This window comes from Gavialis gangeticus, unplaced genomic scaffold (genome assembly GCF_001723915.1).
Source record: "Gavialis gangeticus isolate Ggan-Ray unplaced genomic scaffold, GavGan_comp1, whole genome shotgun sequence".
NCBI lineage: Eukaryota > Metazoa > Chordata > Crocodylia > Gavialidae > Gavialis > Gavialis gangeticus.
Window position 1 is genome coordinate 5466510 of NW_017729007.1, and position 17603 is coordinate 5484112.

A 17603-nucleotide genomic window follows, 5' to 3' on the forward strand; every position below is an offset into this window, starting at 1 on the left:
GGGGGGAAACTTTCCCCCCCCCCCCCCCCCTTTTTTTTTTTTTTTGCTGCTGAAGCCCATGTTGAAAGGGCAAAAAAAAATGTTGATTTTAGACACAAAATTGCAATCAATTCTCCCCACCATATCAGTGAACTCCACTGCTCCTCTACAGAACTACAGCTCCCAGAACACCTCACATTCAAGGACATACACTGCCTGCACCAGCTGCTTCCTGCAGCCAGAAAATGCAGGCAGAGTATGGGATAGCAGGATGAATGCTACCCCCCTCTGTTCTTCTGGCACCTTTCCTCCTAAACAGCACCCAGGACATATTGCCCTGCTTGCTCAACCCACCCTATGCTACTGCTGGTTTACACAACTGATGGGAGTATAATCCCACAGATACTGCTGTCCCATTCTTCCCTTTGCATCAAAGGCACAGAGACAGGCAGTAACTTCCATTTTTGCTGTTCTTTTCTTTCCCCTTTTACTCATGTTTTGTTTTTGTTTCTTTTTGGTGGGGGTGGGGGGAATTCAATGCCAACAACGATAACAACAGCAGCTCTGGTCTATCTCAATTTTCTTTATCTATTAGAGCCACAGCTGCAACCTCCCCCATCTCCAATCCAACAAGAACAACGGTAAAGAGAGCAAGGGCTCAAACTGAAGGGGAAAAAGTGAAGCCAATAAAACCCCCATACTCATTCACACCTATGTATGTAAACATGTTAGAGGAATTAGAAGATTCTGTAAAATGTTCTTTTTAGGAAGTTCAGGAAACCCTTACTGAAACTACTTAAAATTTGGACCAATAAATTTATTCCGTCCCCTGTGAGGCCCAGAAAATTTCACTGCAGTCAAACTTAGTGTGTGAATTTTTGAGTGCCAAACAGAGAGCTGGCACTCTGCTAAACTTAGTTTATAAATACTTGAATTTTGTAAATGTGATAACACTCACCCTTCCTAGTTCTTTATCTTCAAGTGCTAGGACCCCTGTGCTTTCTGTAAAGAGCTTTACTTTGACCACAGGCCGAGGATGGGTAGTGGTGAAATCCCCTTGAGTTCCCCATCTGCAAAATATAAAGTAGCATAAATTAACTGATAGAAGCTTTACAGCGATAGGCCTGTAATTGCTTATAGAATATTCCTGGACCTAATTTTCAAATACTGTATTTTTATACAAAAAGAAAAAGAACATTTATCTAAACCTTTATCTGGCCATCCAAAGAGGACTTCCACATCTAAAATTGGGCTTCTTCTGTGATGGAAGATAGGTTGATTGATTTTAATAGCAAGATTGTATATGACAGATAATTTGACAGATGGCATAATCAAAGCATTGAAACAGTACCATCTTAGGACAAAACAGCATATTTGGATAGACTTTTGTAAAATCTTTTATATGAAAATATACCAACATTAATGCATTTATGTTGTGTACAAAAATTGATTAATTCAACCGCAAGGTTGGGCCTCAAGCCTGCAACAACTTATGTATACACTTAATTCTGAACTGAGTTAGAACGTGTGAGAATGTTTGAAGGAAAAAAGCCTTAAATTACAATTTGGGAAGAGGTGACAGAGATAACAAATGTTTCACAAAGGATTACAAATTAACATAGGAGTAGAGAAATATATTTCAAAGAAAATATTGCTACTTACCAGACAGACTGTAGTTCTACGAAATAATAATTCCCATATGTATTCACACCCTTGGAGAAGCAAAACTAGGCAAACTTACACTCCAAACTTCAAGAGAGCAATCTCCAATCTCTAATCTCTGAAAGGAACACTTGGCTCTCAGCCTTCTCCCTCACTCTGGGCTCCAGTGGCACAACAGAGGACATGATTTATCAATATGACTGCAGTTTCTTCTTACATACTCATGTAATGCCCAGCATAATGTAGCCCTGATTCTGATCGGTCTACTGGATATTGCCAACACACAAACAACAAATTATGGCCCCAGACACGCTTCAGCTCTTTCCACTAATTCATAGCTGGTTAGCCTAAATCAGGGGTGGGCAAAATGGCCATCCAGCAGGCAGCCAGACTCAATTTCTCAGCAGCCCCACCCACATGGCTTGAGCCAGTCTCCATGGAGACCCCAGCCACACCTGTGGGGGAAAGCTCAGGCTGGGGTTGCCATGGAAACCAGCCACAGCTGTCATGGCAGCTCGTGTGGCAGAGCAGTGCAGGTGGCTGCTTTGGAGCCACTGGGATTTCACAATGGGGGGCAGCCTCCTCTGGAGCCAGGGCAGAGCCACAATCTGTAGCCTGCACGCTCCAGGAAGCGGTGCTCAGGCAGGGGATCGTGGCTCTGTCCCAGCTCCAGGCCAACCAGGCTGTCACCGCTACAAGGAACCAGGGCAGAGATGTGATCCCCTGCCTGCACACACCTTCCTGGATTGTGCAGGCTACAGATCGTGGCTGTGCCCAGGCTCCATTGCAAGGTTTCAGTGGTTCCGGAGCACCCCCTATGCTGCTCTGCCATGCATGCTGCCAGTGCGGCTGCAGCTGGTCTCCATAGCAACCCCAGCCTGAGCTTTCCTGCTCAGGTGCGGCCGGGGTCTCCATGGAGACCGGTCCAAGCCATGTGGACAGAGCCACCTGGGAAATGGAGTCCATGGCCGACCATATCCGGCCTGCGGGCTGGACTTTGCTCAACCCTGGCCTAAATCATGCCAAAGGTACTTGAAAAATGTGTTCATAATGGCACTTACTTCAGAGGGCCACATTTATTATGCAAGTAACATTTCTGACATCAAAAAGAGCCCACATGGATCCCCACTCTTAGGAGATTGACAACCTGTAGTGACACTACAGGAATATTAGTTGAAAATTAATTGAAGGATTTTTCATGTGAACTGGGCTTCAGACTTAGACGCTAAGTACAGAAAGTAATTATGCAATGGAGAGAATAAAAGAACAGTGTGAAAATGAGCTGCTCCCTGGAGACTAGTCCCACATGTCATGAGCAAATGCCAGATTGCTGATACAGTCAGGTACCCATATACATAATACAATGATCCTTGCTGGACAGCTTGTTGAGATTTATTAAACCCTGGCCTTAATCTCATCTACATTCTTAGTCTTAGTCTATGCTAAGGAAATCAACTCAACTGGGTTGAACCTTCTCCCATGAAATATAGAAGGAACTAAAGGCTGTTGCCAAGTGTGACGAGGGTACATAATGTTGGCCAATCACCATACCGGCCCGCCACTTCATCTAGGGCAGTCTGCCCAGTCTCACCTGCCATGACTTGTTGGGAGTCAATCTGTTGGAATAAGCAGGAGGCTGCCCATTGAATACCGCGATGCCAAGGGGTTCACACGACTCCAACCTCCCCTTATCATGTCCCACGACTTGCAGATGACATCCTAGAGCTGCTTTATGCTCTGGCTCAAGGCTGAGCCAAACTCAGTCTCTTGCCAGGCCACATCCATTCATTCTTTTGCTCCACCCCCAATGAGCCTCATTCATACCACCCACTCTCACTGGGCCTCTCACTTGCTGCTCCACATGGGGCCACACTCAGCCTGCCCTGCTCCCTTGAGTGGCTCTTATAGGCCATCAGGCTTGCTTACTCACAACCCCTGGCTGGCCTTGGCATAGCCTTTTGGGCCTTCCCCATGATCTTTATCTGTGCAATGACCAGCCAATTCACCTGGCCCTAGACAGAGCTCTGACCAGAGACCCTCCCCAGGTGACTCATTACTCTTACCTCCTACACTAGGGCCTCAAGGTCTTACACCCCTCGTGGGCTCAGGTGCCATTTTCTGGGCATGCCTGGCCCCACCATCTCCAGGGTCTTACACCCCCGTAGGCTCACATGCCTCTCAATAGGCGTGCCTGCCCCCACCATTTGCTCTAGACCCACTGGGTAGTGGGGGGCAGGTTAAGGTGCCTCTACTCACCTTTCACCAAGGAGGTAACTGGTCTGGCATTTCTGGGGGACTGTCTCACCATGGACAGTCCCACCAGACCACCCTTCCCTGGCAGGGTGCAGTTTCAAGCCATACCCAGGACCAGGAGCTTCCTGCCATCTCCATAGCTCCTGCCCTTACCTCCAAGGATGATTTGATCAGACAGGTGTTGCTCTTTTGGCTGTCAACGGAAGACTGCTGGCATGGCCCTGAGGGCCTGGGTCTAAAATGGAGGCTGCTTGGCCCCCTCCTAAAATCACAAGGCCCTCCTGCAGTCATGTGACTGGCCCATTATTTCAGTTCATACCTGCCGGCTGCTCTGATGGCTACTCTAGACCTTCAAATAACAGGCACCCTAAGGTGCTCAGTCACACCAAGGCATCCCTTTTTATGTCCTTGGAAAACAGAGGTAGAGGGAAAGAAGTGGCAAACACTCCTCACTTGAAGCAGTTTGTACACCATGCTTTGCTTCTTCCAAGAGCAGAAACCTACATCAGGGATCCAATTATCAAAGGAGGAATTACATTTATTAGCATATGGGACCTCTCAAATAATATTAGTATTGTCCATGTAAATAAAATTAATTTTATTAAAAAAAATTAATCCATCACTGGAAAGGAAGCCAGCATGATTTTATGGTTAGTTTTAAATAGTTGTGGATTTAAAAGTTCCCAGAGTTTTATGGAAACAGCTAAGAACTTCTGCCAAAAGCAGTTTGTCAGTGAAGAACGGAGCACAGGAAATATGTTAGATTCAGTCTCTGAATAGTTTGTATTCTGCATGTTCAGCACCAATTAACAATGCCAGCTTCAACCAAGGCTAAATGCTATGCTGTAGTTGTTATGGTCCAAGTACCATAAACATAGCTAAATGTACTAAACATCTACACTTTATTGAGAACAGTCCAAAGGAATAAGATGAATACAGTGAGCCACATACCCATTGCCAACTAGCATATTTTATTTTTACCACTTTGATTCAGTAGTGAAGAAAGCTAAAAATTGTGCTCAAGCACAAAGTTTTCTATTACTACACAGAGGGCATGTCTACACAAGACGCTGTGTCACTGTACCGATGAGCTACTACTCCGTAGCTTGTTGCTATGATGATGTAGTGTTGCCAGGCATGAACCACGACAGTGATACTACTGTGCAGCAGCTCATTGCTACTGCGCAGCAGCAGCTAAAAGTAACCGTGTGACGATGGGACTGTGCAATAATGCCAGTTACTGAGCAGTCTGGGGCACATGTAGGTGGGCGCAGACGGTGCATCTACATGTGCACTTTACTGCAGAGTTGATTAATTAGTTTCAAAGTAAAGCATCATTGTCCACGGGTGCGTTAGTATTAGGGTTCAGTAAATTAATGAACTCTTCCATAAAATAGAGTGTGGGGAGTGGTTATCACAGTTAATTACTACAATCGGGGTAGTAATCCCCGTAAAACAGTACCATCTTCCATAAGACAGTATTGTCTTCTAGTGAAGTAATTAACTATGATCAAATGCTTATGTGATTGGTGACCACTGGGTGCAAATTGTGCCTGGTCAGCCCAGTCAGCTGGGGGCCAGACCCCAGTTCCTGTCAGCCCCTCCACCACCCTCTACTGCCACCGGGAGCTGACCCCCCATTCCACCTGCCAGCCCATAGCTGTTCTACCCCAGCTCAGATTGCTGTAGTCCTGAATGCATGTGTAGATGGTGTGCCCAGGAGCAGTTAACTCTGGCATGAACTGCTGGAGTTTATCATATCACCTTAATAATACATGTAGATGCACCCAGAAAGATATATTTGGTATACCTAAAAATTAAAATTAAAAAGCTTCTGTTTTAAGAAAGTTCAGAATATGACCGTTTTAATCTTCTAAAACTGAGTAAAAATATTAGTGAGGTTATACAGGAGTTGCATTATCATCCTAGTTATATAATTTCCAGGATTTATGGCTTATAAAGTATTACATCTAAAATGAGGTAGTTACTGTGATTTTGGTTGGTTTAATCTCAAATGCTAGAAATTAAAACAGATAACAATTCAATTTAAACATTAACGTTATAAATTATGAATTACCTGGTTATGCTAGAATAACACTGATGCCCATTTCATAAATCCCCCAAATACTAAAGCAGAAAAATTAAGTTATTAAATAAATATCACTGTTACTGAAACAACCAACCAACATGGAAAGTCTTGTAGATATTGTTAGTTCACTGATATATATTACCCACACAGACCTAAACACCGTCACCAAAGGTGGTTAACACAACATACAGAGGAAAAGAGGGGAAGAGTGAAAGGTTTCACACCATACAATAATACCTCTGAAGTTTCTTCCCCACTTCAGTCAAACTGGAGTTGGGCTATGCTCTAAACTAGGAAGGTTGATTTTTAAATCTTTTTAAAGATTAACTACAATAACTAGTGGTGATGGTTCATTTTCCAGTACTGTACTTAAATCCTATTAAGTTATTTATATAGTGGTCTGTAACAGTCCATTCCATAAATTAAATATAAACTGCATAAACACATAATTATGTGAAATTAGTTGCATTTACTTGGGTGTTGTCATGTTTCTGTATTAAGAAAAAGAATAATCTGTAAAGCCAGAATGACTTTCTGTACAAATTATATTTTAAATTACATACTTGCAAACGGTAACATTAAGGTAGCTATTGCCCCACCATCTTCTGTGATTAACTTCTTTTCAAATAAATTGGTTAGCATTTATATAACATCCTTATCTATTTCAATATTACCTATTGCTACCTGGTAATCAACTGAACCTGTTGCTGGTTTCCTATTTCTGTTATACAGTTTTATTTTCTTCTTGCTTTTGGCTATGTGCTCTTTAAATCACTACCCAACTGTAAAGCCTACTCAATTTAATGGTGAAAAATAGTTTGGAAGACACCAAATAATTCATGAAATCGATATCTGAGCAATAGTTACTATAATTATTGCAAGTTCTATTTATAGATTACTTCACATTGTGTAATTTATATGCACCAGGCATCTCAAAACCTCTATCCAAAGGTTGTTTATCTCTTGTTAAATACACCTATTAATAATCATTAAAATGTTAATTTTCTCTTATTTTCTTCTTGTTGGTGTTGCTGCAGTGAAACATTTTTCAGATTGGACTTTTTTTCCCTTTAAAACTGAGCTGGTAAGAGCAAGGTAGGCAAGGCAGTAGGTGTTGACTACCGCACATCTTTTGACTAATATCTAGTAAGGGATCAGGTTTGAGGGGGAGGGGCCGGGGAAAGAAAGGGAAATTTCCCATCTGATGTTTAAAAAGGGCAAATACATTTTTTCCTTTAGAAGCGGCTTAATGGTCCTTGAAATATATAGGATGAAAAGCAACTCTAATTTGGAAAGCTTATAACTTATATAAAAAATGGCATCAAAAAGGGAATAAGGAAAACAATCTAGGTTTTACAGACTAACTTCAATACCCAGAAAGATGCTGCAGCAGAAAATCTATTTCTAAGCACCTACAATATAATAAGGCGGTATATACCTTATGTTTGTCAAAAGTATATCATATTCCTGATCTGAATGTGTCAGGAACAAATTATATTTAATTAAACAGATTTCCTGCTATGACAATGTGATGTACTTTGTGGATGTGGTATACTTTGACTTTAGCAAGGCCTTTGACACCTTCTCTCACAATACACTCTTAAGTAGGCTAAGAAGCAAACTACTAAAAGGTAGGTACTTAAGTGGTTGGAAGTTTGTGTTTAAAGAGCAATTCAACAGCAGCTCCATAGAGTAGAGAGTCAATTATCAGTATACTCAGTTAACTAGAAGGGTCTGTATTCTTTTTTTTCACAAACCCATCAGCCTGTAACTGGGATTTGTTTGCTGGTGGAAGAACTGTACATTGTTTACTAATGCTGAGAGATTTTTAAACTTACACAGTAACAAATTCATAGATTGTTAGGAGCTGGAAGGGACCTTGCAGATCATCGGGTCCAGCCCCCCCGCTCTAGGCAGGAAGACAACTGGGGCCAAGTGACTCCAGTGAGGTGACTGTCCAGTCTCCTCTTGGAAACCTCCAGGGTAGGTGAGTGCACAACCTCTGGAGGGAGTTTATTCTACAGTCTGGACACCCTGACTGTGAAGGAGTTTTTCCTGGTATTAAGCCTGAAGAAGCCTTGCAGGAGTTTATATCCATTGGTCCTGATCTTCCCCACAGGGTGCCCTAGTGAACAGTTGTTCACTGAGCTCCTAATGCACTTTGATATAGCAGTAAGCCGCTATCAAGCCCCGTCTCAACTGTCTCTTCTTTAGGCAAAAGAGGCCCAGGTCCCTCAGCCATTCCTCATACGGCTTCCCTTGAAAGTCCCTGATCATACGGGTGGCTCTTTTCTGGACCCTTTCAAGTTTTTCCATGTCCGCATTGAAGTGTGACACCCAGAACTGGATACAGTACTCCAGCTGCGGTCTCACCAGTGCTGAGTACAGCGGGAGCATCACTTTCTTAGTTTTACACGAGATGCATCAGTTGATGCAAGCCAGGGTGTTGTCTGCCCTGCTGACCACTGCATCACACTGACAGCTCATGTTCATGCGATGGTCAATCATTACCCCTAGGTCCCTTTGGCCGTGGTGCAAGTCAGGCTGTCACATCCGAGCCTGTATGAATGTTGAAGGTTATTTGCCCCCAGACAGAGCACCTTCTACTTGGAAGTGTTAAACTTCATCTGCTTCCGGTCTGCCCAACTCTCCAGCCTGTCCAGGTCTGCCTGTATCAGCAACCTACCTTTTGGCGTGGCCACACTGCCCCATAACTTGATGTTTATTTCTTGTTGTTTTAAATATTTGCTGTACAATACAGTAATTATAGTTTTCAGCACTTCATACTGTGGTGTTTGCTTATCTAGAAAAAACTGATCATCGAAAATGATGGTGATATTAAATATTCTGGGGGGGAAAAAAAAAAAAATCAACATTTACTGCATCTATCTGGAAGGAGGTAATCAAGTGGGATCTTCCCATTTGTATTACTGGATCAAATACTGTCAATACCTTCATTTATAACTTGGAAAAATTAATTGAGTGTACATTTGTAAATCTGTCAATGTTACCAAGGTGGCTGGGGCTGTAGACACTCATGAAGATAAGATTAGGATTCAAAGTGATCTAGGTAAATTGAAAAAATGGTTCAAAATAAATAGGATGAAATTTATTAAGGATAAGTTCAAAGACCTACACTTCTGGAGAGAGACAAAAATGAACAGGCAGCTGCCATCTTGACTGCTCCTCTTCATGCTGCTTCACCAACTAGTGCTTTCACCCCCTTCCTCCCCTGACTACAGGCTGGGAGGCCAGGCAGCATCAGCCATGAGGACTGCTGGCTCCTACTGGGGAGAGCCAACGTTTTATTTTTAGTAAGTTTTTAATTCTGGGGGGAGATTCTGCAGAGAATTTATGCAAAAATCATTTTTTTTGTAGCAATTATGGAAACTGCTGTTTTTCCATGAAAATTGTGAACATGTAATCTGAGTTGGTCCCTATTCATTGTAGTCTGTAAACACTGTTGGATAGCAGCTATGGCTAGGGCTTACTGTAATCAGCCATTTCAGGGTTTATTTTGTTTTCCTTCATTTGTACAAAGATGCCCGATTATTCACTTTTTAAGACACTTACCTCAGTGTGCTCTCAACACAGCACAGAGAGGGGCATACACACAAGCACAAACCTTAATCTGAGTTTCCTTCCTTTGTTTCTAGGCTTTTTCCTGCAAGACCTTTTCTGACCCATCTACTGTCTTGGGCTAAAAATAAAAACATCAAGTGAAGCGGATCAGCTTCCCTTCCTTAGACACACCCCAGAGATTCCCAGGGCATATCTTTAATGAGAACACCGGGCAGGTGTTCCTCAGGCTTGAGGAGCCCAATCCTGCACAGGAATTGAGGGTCACAAGGGATTGGGACCCTCAAACAATGGAAGTGCCTGCCCAGGGTGGCTGGAAATCATGGGCATCTCCAGGCCATCCATGTTCTCACACCATGAAGTCAACAGATGTCTGCTGCAGTAAAACAGCAAAAACTGTTACTTCCTTTTGTTATGGCCATAAATTCGGGCATTTGTGGTGTGACAAATGGTACACATATCCCTTTCTGCTGCCAAAGAAATTGTTATGACAGAATAAAGGCAAGGTCTATTCATACCCTTACAGATGCCTATACATACTCATATACTTTTGGATCAGTCTGACCTCTGACAGATTAACTCTCCATTTCTTTGTAGGTATCAGGTTCATACACTGGACAGCTGCTAAAGCACATTGTTTAATTAGAATTACCAAAAGTAGGAGGAAAACAAGGCCTGAACTCCACCAAAAGAGAAGTCTGAAGAAAGTGAGGGTGTGTTTGGCCCTCACTTTCCCAGTACGTTCCAAAGTAACAAGGCTACAAGGATACATCAGTATCTAGCTTTCTAAAACTAGGAGCAGACTATGACATTTTCCCTGGTACAACTTTTAGTTTCTAGTCTCTCCACTTTTTTTTAAACATGTACAGAAATAATTTCCTGTTTATTAAATCAGCTGAGCACACAGCAGCTTAAATAATTTTGCATTAAAATTGTTTCTAATGAGCTAATGAATCAAGGTGTTTACAAAGAAGTTAAGTGCAACTAAATGTTTAGCGAACCAAAGGTCATGGGTTAAATAACAATGAAATGCAACAGAAAGGGAGGGGAAGGCAAGAAGGAAACAAGATAAAAGACGGCAAGAAGGAAACGGGATAAACTTTTCAAAAAGGAAGATCTAAACAAGAAAATGCCTCTTTCTGAATATTTTGTACGAAAACCTAGGCAAAAATTATCAGATTTCAGCATTTATCTTCAGTACCTGAAATTCTTGAAAAACCCATTTACCATAATCTTTTCATGTGATTATGCTGCAAATTACCCGTTTCTCGTATGTTGCCTGAAAATCTTTTAAAGCCTGAAAACTATAAAATATTCCCTTCTTAAAAAAAAAAAAAAAATCAATAAAATCTTTACTATTTGCAAGACTGGGATATTTCTAATGCTTAATATATTATACATATTTTTAATCTCTATTTGTATTAACATTACTTTTAAATAAACAGAATTATTTAAAAATGATCTCACACACATCTGATCTGAATTTCTCTTTTTTGCCAGGACACAATCTTTGAGATATCAAAATGAATTGATTTTACTGCAAGAACCAGAAGCCTTGGAGACAAAATGCTGCAATCTATTACACTGGAATGAAGCAATTACTTCATGCCAATCACTGCAAATGTAATGCTTATGCAGCTCTGAGATGCAAAGAAAAAATACCCTATTGGATCATCTGCTTCACGCCCTGAAAAAATTAACCTCCTTTGAAACAAATGCATGTAAGAAGTAAAAACAGAATATAAAAATGGGATTTAAGGCTAAGCATATATCTTTTAAACCAGGAGGTGGATAGCTGACTGGAAAAACCAAACTAAACAAAACAAAAATAAAAAACATGCATACCCCACACTCACTGCAGCCACGAAGTTGATAAACTTTGGTTCAGAGAAGAAAGAAAAACCTTGATTCTTTCAAGGGTTACAACTCTTATTCTTCCCATTTTTCTTCTCTTTATGGGCAGTCACCTTCCCCATTGGGGGGGGGAAGGGGGGAGCAGGCAAAAGTGCAGCTCCCTGCTGCAACTGAGAATGCTTTGCAGGAAGCATTCTAAGTTGCAACAATCCCCTGGACCAAACAGAAGTTCACTGTTGGTTCCAGAGTGTAGGGGAATCTAGCTGCTGGATGCGAGCCTGAAGCTGGCTTCCCCTAACAACAGCCCCTGCTCCCTGCCAGGCTGCAAAGTTTTTACAATGGGAGAGGGGAAAGGGAGTAGGGGGAGCTTGTTCTAGGGGTTCCCCAGCTGATGCTGGAAGGTGGAGGGGTGAACTGAAGTCGTCCCCCATCTCAGGGGGGCTTCAGTACAGCCACCCCACTCTCCAGTGACGGCTGAAAAAAATGCCAGACTGAACTACCTCTGCTCCCTTCCCCCCCCATCCCATTCTGAAAACAGCCACATTGTGGCAGGGAGGCAGAGAGAAGTTACAGAAGATGCTCTGTTTTGAAGCGTCTTCATCTGACCCCTCATGCAATGAAGGTTCAGATTTTCACCAGATCAGCCATTTTTAAGTGGTCTCCAGCTGTGCATGTGTGTTTGGTCACGGCTCTAGGCTGCTTTCTGTGGCCAGATGGCGTCAAAATTGTCAATTTTGTCTATGGACAGGGAGTAGCTTCTTGTCTGATAAACTGTACCTACCTGTCTAGCTAAAACACCCCCATGACCAATGGGAGGTCTTACGAAATCTCCCTCTGGTCTGGAGTATCATTCTGTGCAAAAACGTTCCCACTGGCTACAAATTCTATTGGCATCCTAACATTACATTTCATGACATGTTAATAATACTTTCCCACAGAGACTGTTTAGGTGCTAAGTTTACTTTAAAACAAGATTTGCAGATCCTAATACCAGTGAGTGTTTTCATGATTGTTGTGCTCAAATTCCTTGTTTAAATCCTAATAAAAGCTATTCTCAATTTTCTAACTGCAGCTACACCTCAGACAAGGCAGCAGTCTTGACTTTAAAGCTAACATTCATTAACTAGTCCAATGTTATTGTCCAAGGGGAGAATGAACTCCAAACCTAAGCAAACTGCAGGGGGGAAAAAGCATTTTAAAACAATCTTAATAATTTCCCAGGTTAATGGTAACAAAAGTTAAATTTTTATTTAAAATGTATTTTTACTTAGGGCTGTGGGGGGAAAAAAAAAAGATTTTTGGGGCCAAATCTAAATGACCCAAAATAATTTTTTTTCCAGGTTAAATTACAGAAATTGAGTTTTTTTCAACTTGAAAAACATCAAGATGAAACATTACATTCTTTTTTAAAGAAGTTTCAGTCCCCAGGGGAAAAAAAAGTAGGTAAAGCAGTTCAAAACACAAGGTGCATGAAAGGACATTATGCTTTGCTATTAATTTAAACATCTTAAGACTTACAGTATACAAATGAAACTTAGGCAAAAAGTTGTCTTAACTTTATACCAAGTTTCACAGTACATAGAAGTCAGCAGAATTTTATTTATGCTCATAAAGCATGTATAGTTCTTATCCTTCTAGAAATAGTGAGAATTTTTATTTATTTTGAAAACACAAATACATTTTAAGCATAATTTTGAAGGAGGAACAGAGTTCCCAAAGAACATTCATATGCTGTAGAACTGGAGCTGTACCTCAGAGATAAAATAGGAAGAATGCTGTCCTCTGGTGCTGCTTAGCTGGTGTTAATGAATATCCAATATCTTTATCCTAACAATAAAAATAATTTAAGGTTGCAAATGTTATATTTGTCATAATTTTTCCTGTAACCTATAATTTGAATTCTTTGTTCTTTTAATATTTTTTAAACTGCATTTAGTCTCCAGTTTGCTCCACAGGATTATATTTTTATGAAAAATTTCTAAGAACATGATTATTCCATACCAGCAACTCTAAGCTGTAACCTTCTCCATTTACTTAGAAGGCAGCCACCATCTACACAATGATCTGTCAATAAACCTTAAACCTGATCTGGAGGGCCCACCTTGTGATGAGAAGAGATAATTGAGATCAACACCTTTGCAATTCTGGACCTCCCTACTAAGAGTGTCAATTTGAGTGTCAAATAGTGCTAATTGTTTATTGTTAGCATTTGTCTGGTAAAAAAATCAGAATAAAATCTTAATCATTTCTCTGTCTCAGATGCAAAAGTCACCCACCCATCTGGCAGTAATTAAACAGTGACATTCTGTTTTACAGTAACTGATCTGCTTGTTGACATCTCCAAAACACCACCCAATTGTTCATTTATTTTTAATTTACAATCTCTCTTTGAAAACAATGCTACATGTTGACTCCTCAACTTTACTGGAACTTTGTTTATGGAAAAATAAAATAAATGCAAGTGTCCCTCATGAGAAGGCTTGTGTGTTTCACATCAGAAGAGCCGCCTTACTATGATAACCAGAGGCACTTACAAAATTAACAGTGGCCTCTGGGGGCCATTCTGCTTAAAAAGCTGCCGTGCTGGCTCTGGGACTTCCACTGACCTAGGGCTATTTTCTCAAAGGTTTCCCTCCTTTGCCTCCAGGCAACAAAGTTCCTCTTTGAGCTATTTGTGCAAAGCACCTGCTCTCTGCCACACTGCTCCTGGCTGAAGGGAGCAGAAAGGAGGCTAGGTGTGTGGCTGTGCCCACCCAGATAGTGCTATGCTTTGGCAGGCCAGGTAAAAGTTCTTTGCTGGATGAATCTGGCCCATGGACTGCAGATTGCTGATTCCTGATATGCATAAAAAAATGACTGGAGCCCTATAAGATCGTACACACTTTGCACTTAGAAAACTGTAACTGTAAGGCTTCGGCGTGTAGCCTGCCTGTAACTAACCTGAACTGTCTGTCTGTATACTCTGATACCTCGTCTCCAACCCACATTCTTCACTCTTTATATACTTCCATTGTGTACTCTGGAATCACAGCTGAAGTCTCCTGTTCCACAAGTTCACAATCCCATTTCTAAACAGTTAACTACTTATAGGGCAATGGCAATAGATATGAGAACGCATGTAGCCTTGATCATTTCCATGAATATTTTTCATGGTTACCAGCTAGTATAATCATAATTAAACAATGTATATAGTGTTTTCAGCCCCTAATGATTCCAGAACACTTCATATCATATGTACTATAGATACAAAAAACATTACTTCTGGGAAGAAGGGGGAGTCACAACACAAACTGGCATATAACGTGAATTACATTAGTGGGAAAGTGTAAACTGACCAAGGGCCAGGAAACTCTCCCTTCATGCAAGCACCTTATTCATCTACAGCATAAAGGACCTTTGTTGATTTTTTACGTCTTTTCTTGCAAGAGACAAGGATTTTTGTCAGTGATATTTTTAAATAGGTGGCCCAGTAAAAAAATATCCCCCACAAAAAACTCAGCTCAGACTTTTCCTGCACCATCAGAGCTACAACATAACCCAATGCTACCACTACATTTTTTCTTGTATTTCCAGGCACAACCTAGGTTATACTGCAAATTGCATTATTAAACTGATGCGTAGCAGACGGTCTCTAGCAATCCAACATTACTTCCTGCTAAGAGATTCACATTTTTAAAATTCCTTCCAGACTAAAGAAAAAAAAGAGCTCAAATGGCAACAATTTTAAATCCATGTATTTAGAGATGTTGTAGTTATGTTAAAAATGTACAATATATTCAACCTAAGCTGCACTGAGCTAATTTCTGAACTACAAATCGTAAGTGGTTTGTTGTACATATATCTAAGTACCCACAGACTATCCAGAAAAGATTTTTGGAATGTCTGGCTTAAAAGGCTTAGCCCCAAACATTCTGAGGTTCCAGTGACCACATAGGACTGGTACAGACATTACACTTCTACCAGTATAAGTGAGCAGAAACCAGTCTATATCCATAACAGAACATATATTTGGCAAATACAAACAGGTTTAAAAATGGCAGAACCCAGTCTAAAATTTGTGCCTCCACCAAAGTTGAATATGTTCTGTTTGCTACTGATCTAAACTACGCCAGTTACAGAAAACCATGCAACTCAGATCAATTCTGCCTCAGGCTTTTTCAACGTCTGTACCTAGCCTTAATGTTCAAAATATACGGATCTGGAAAAGTCAGGCAATATTTGCCATGAACTTGACAACAAACTGAAAGGATTAGTTTGGAATTCAGATCCTTATCTTTAGGACCTTTAAGTTGATTAAAATACAAAATGTGCTTGAGTCCATATATGGAAGGTATAAGAGCTGTGATGTACAGGAGTGCTGGGCCTGACCTTAGTTAAATTAAAGTATGCCGTTTTGACACTGGGAAATAGCCACGTTAGTATGAAGTCAGGGCAAAGGAAAGGTAGAGATGCACCTGATGATGAAGTAAGCTCAGTTACAGAAGTTTATACATCTCTGAGTTACTCTATAACAGGGGTCAGCAACCCCCCAGCACGTGTGCCGAGCCTGGCACGCGAGGCCATTTTACTCGGCATGCCATTGCCAGCCCAGACTCTAGGCAGCTGCTTGCTGCCAGCCGCGAAGCCTGGGCTGCTCCCAGCAGGCGGCTGGGTGCCTGCAAGCCTTGCTGCAAGCAGACCAGGTTCTACGGTTGGCAGCAGCTATCCAGAGCCTGGGCTGGCTGCAGCCGGGAGCCTGCAAACAGCTGCTCCAGGCTCTGGCATTAGCTCCATACCAGCAGGTGCATGCACACCACGGAGTGGGTGGTGGGGGAAGGGGCCTGACGCACTGCAACCCCAGCCTCTCCCCTGCTGCTGGCACAGAGCTGATGACTGGACTCCAGAGCCTGGGCCTGGGCTCTGGGCAGCTGCAGCAGGCAGTCTGCGAACATCTGTGCCAGGCTCCACAGGCCCACCATCAGCTCCATGCTGGTGGTGACTGCATGCGCATCTCAGAGCAGACAGCAAGAGGGCTGTGCTGCCTCAGGCCCTATCCGCACTGTCTGCTCCAAGGTGTGCATGCACCTGCTGGTATGGAACTGATGCCAGAGCCTGGAGCAGCTGTTCGCAGCTGTAGCAGGCCCAGGCTCTGGGTAGCTGCCAACCACAGAGCCCAGGCTGCTTGCAGCAGGGCTTGCAGCTCAGCCTGCCTGACTCTCACCCACTCTGAGCCCAGCTTCAGCCCAGCCCTCTCACCAGGACGAGGCTGGCGCTGCCCCTTGCCAGGAGTACCGCACCTTTTGGGGGCTTAGCTGTGCGGGGTGAGTGGGTGGTTGGGCTGATGGGCAGGCTCCAGGCCGGAGCCTCGGCCAGCTGTTCTGCAGCCCAGGGGCTGGCTCCCCAGGGAAGCACAGCGGCTCCGGTGAGATCAGGGCATTGTTGGGTCAGACACTGTCTGGTGGCCCAGCAGTCTGGCTCCATGTACCCGCTCATCTGGTTCTGTGTGTTTGTCTGCCTCTGTCTGGTTCTGTGCGTCTGTGCACACGTCTGGTTCTGGATGTTTGTGTGCATGTGTCTGTTTTGGTTCTCTGTGTTTGAGCATGTGGTTCTCTGTGTGCATGTGTGCTTGTCTAGTTCTCTCTCTGCTCTCCTTTTTCTCTTTCTCTCTCTCTCTCCCCTTTCTCTTATTTCTCTCTTTTTTTTCTCTCTCTCATTGCAACATGATCAACAGAAAAGGAATACACAACAACAAAGGCAACATTTATGATTATTAAATATACTAATATGTGGTGCGTCCTGCCATGTACCCTCCCCACCAGCTTCATTTTGTTTTTCTGGCATGCCAGCACGCTGGCATCTTCCAAGGTAGACATTGTGGTTTTTTCGGCACTTGGGCCAAAAACTGTTGCCTACATCTGTATTCTCTTTTGACATTGCAATTTATTCCCACTTGAATAGATTTACATGTAATTTAAAGTCCCTAGAGTAACTAGAGTAGTATAAATAGCTGTTACAAAAATAAGAATCAGGTCTTTCAGTTTTAATTATTATTTTTTTCTATTTAACAAAATGGGAGTAATTGATTAATAATACTGAAGGATTAATAACTAACCATTTCCTGCAGCACTAATAATCCAAGTGATAGCAACACTAAACACTGTGAATCTTGAGCTGTGGAAAGACTAGATATGATTTGTAATAGTAAAAT

General features: G+C 42.2%; 1 protein-coding gene across 1 annotated transcript in view; it reads right to left on the bottom strand.

Annotated features, from left to right (window-relative positions):
• CADPS2 (calcium dependent secretion activator 2) overlaps positions 1 to 17603 on the bottom strand; it is a 794189-nt gene that overhangs the window by 325735 nt on the left and 450851 nt on the right. The window contains exon 7 of the mRNA XM_019509247.1: positions 938 to 1049. Within this exon, the coding sequence (XP_019364792.1) occupies positions 938 to 1049 (112 nt within the window). The remainder of the gene's footprint in view (positions 1 to 937; positions 1050 to 17603) is intronic.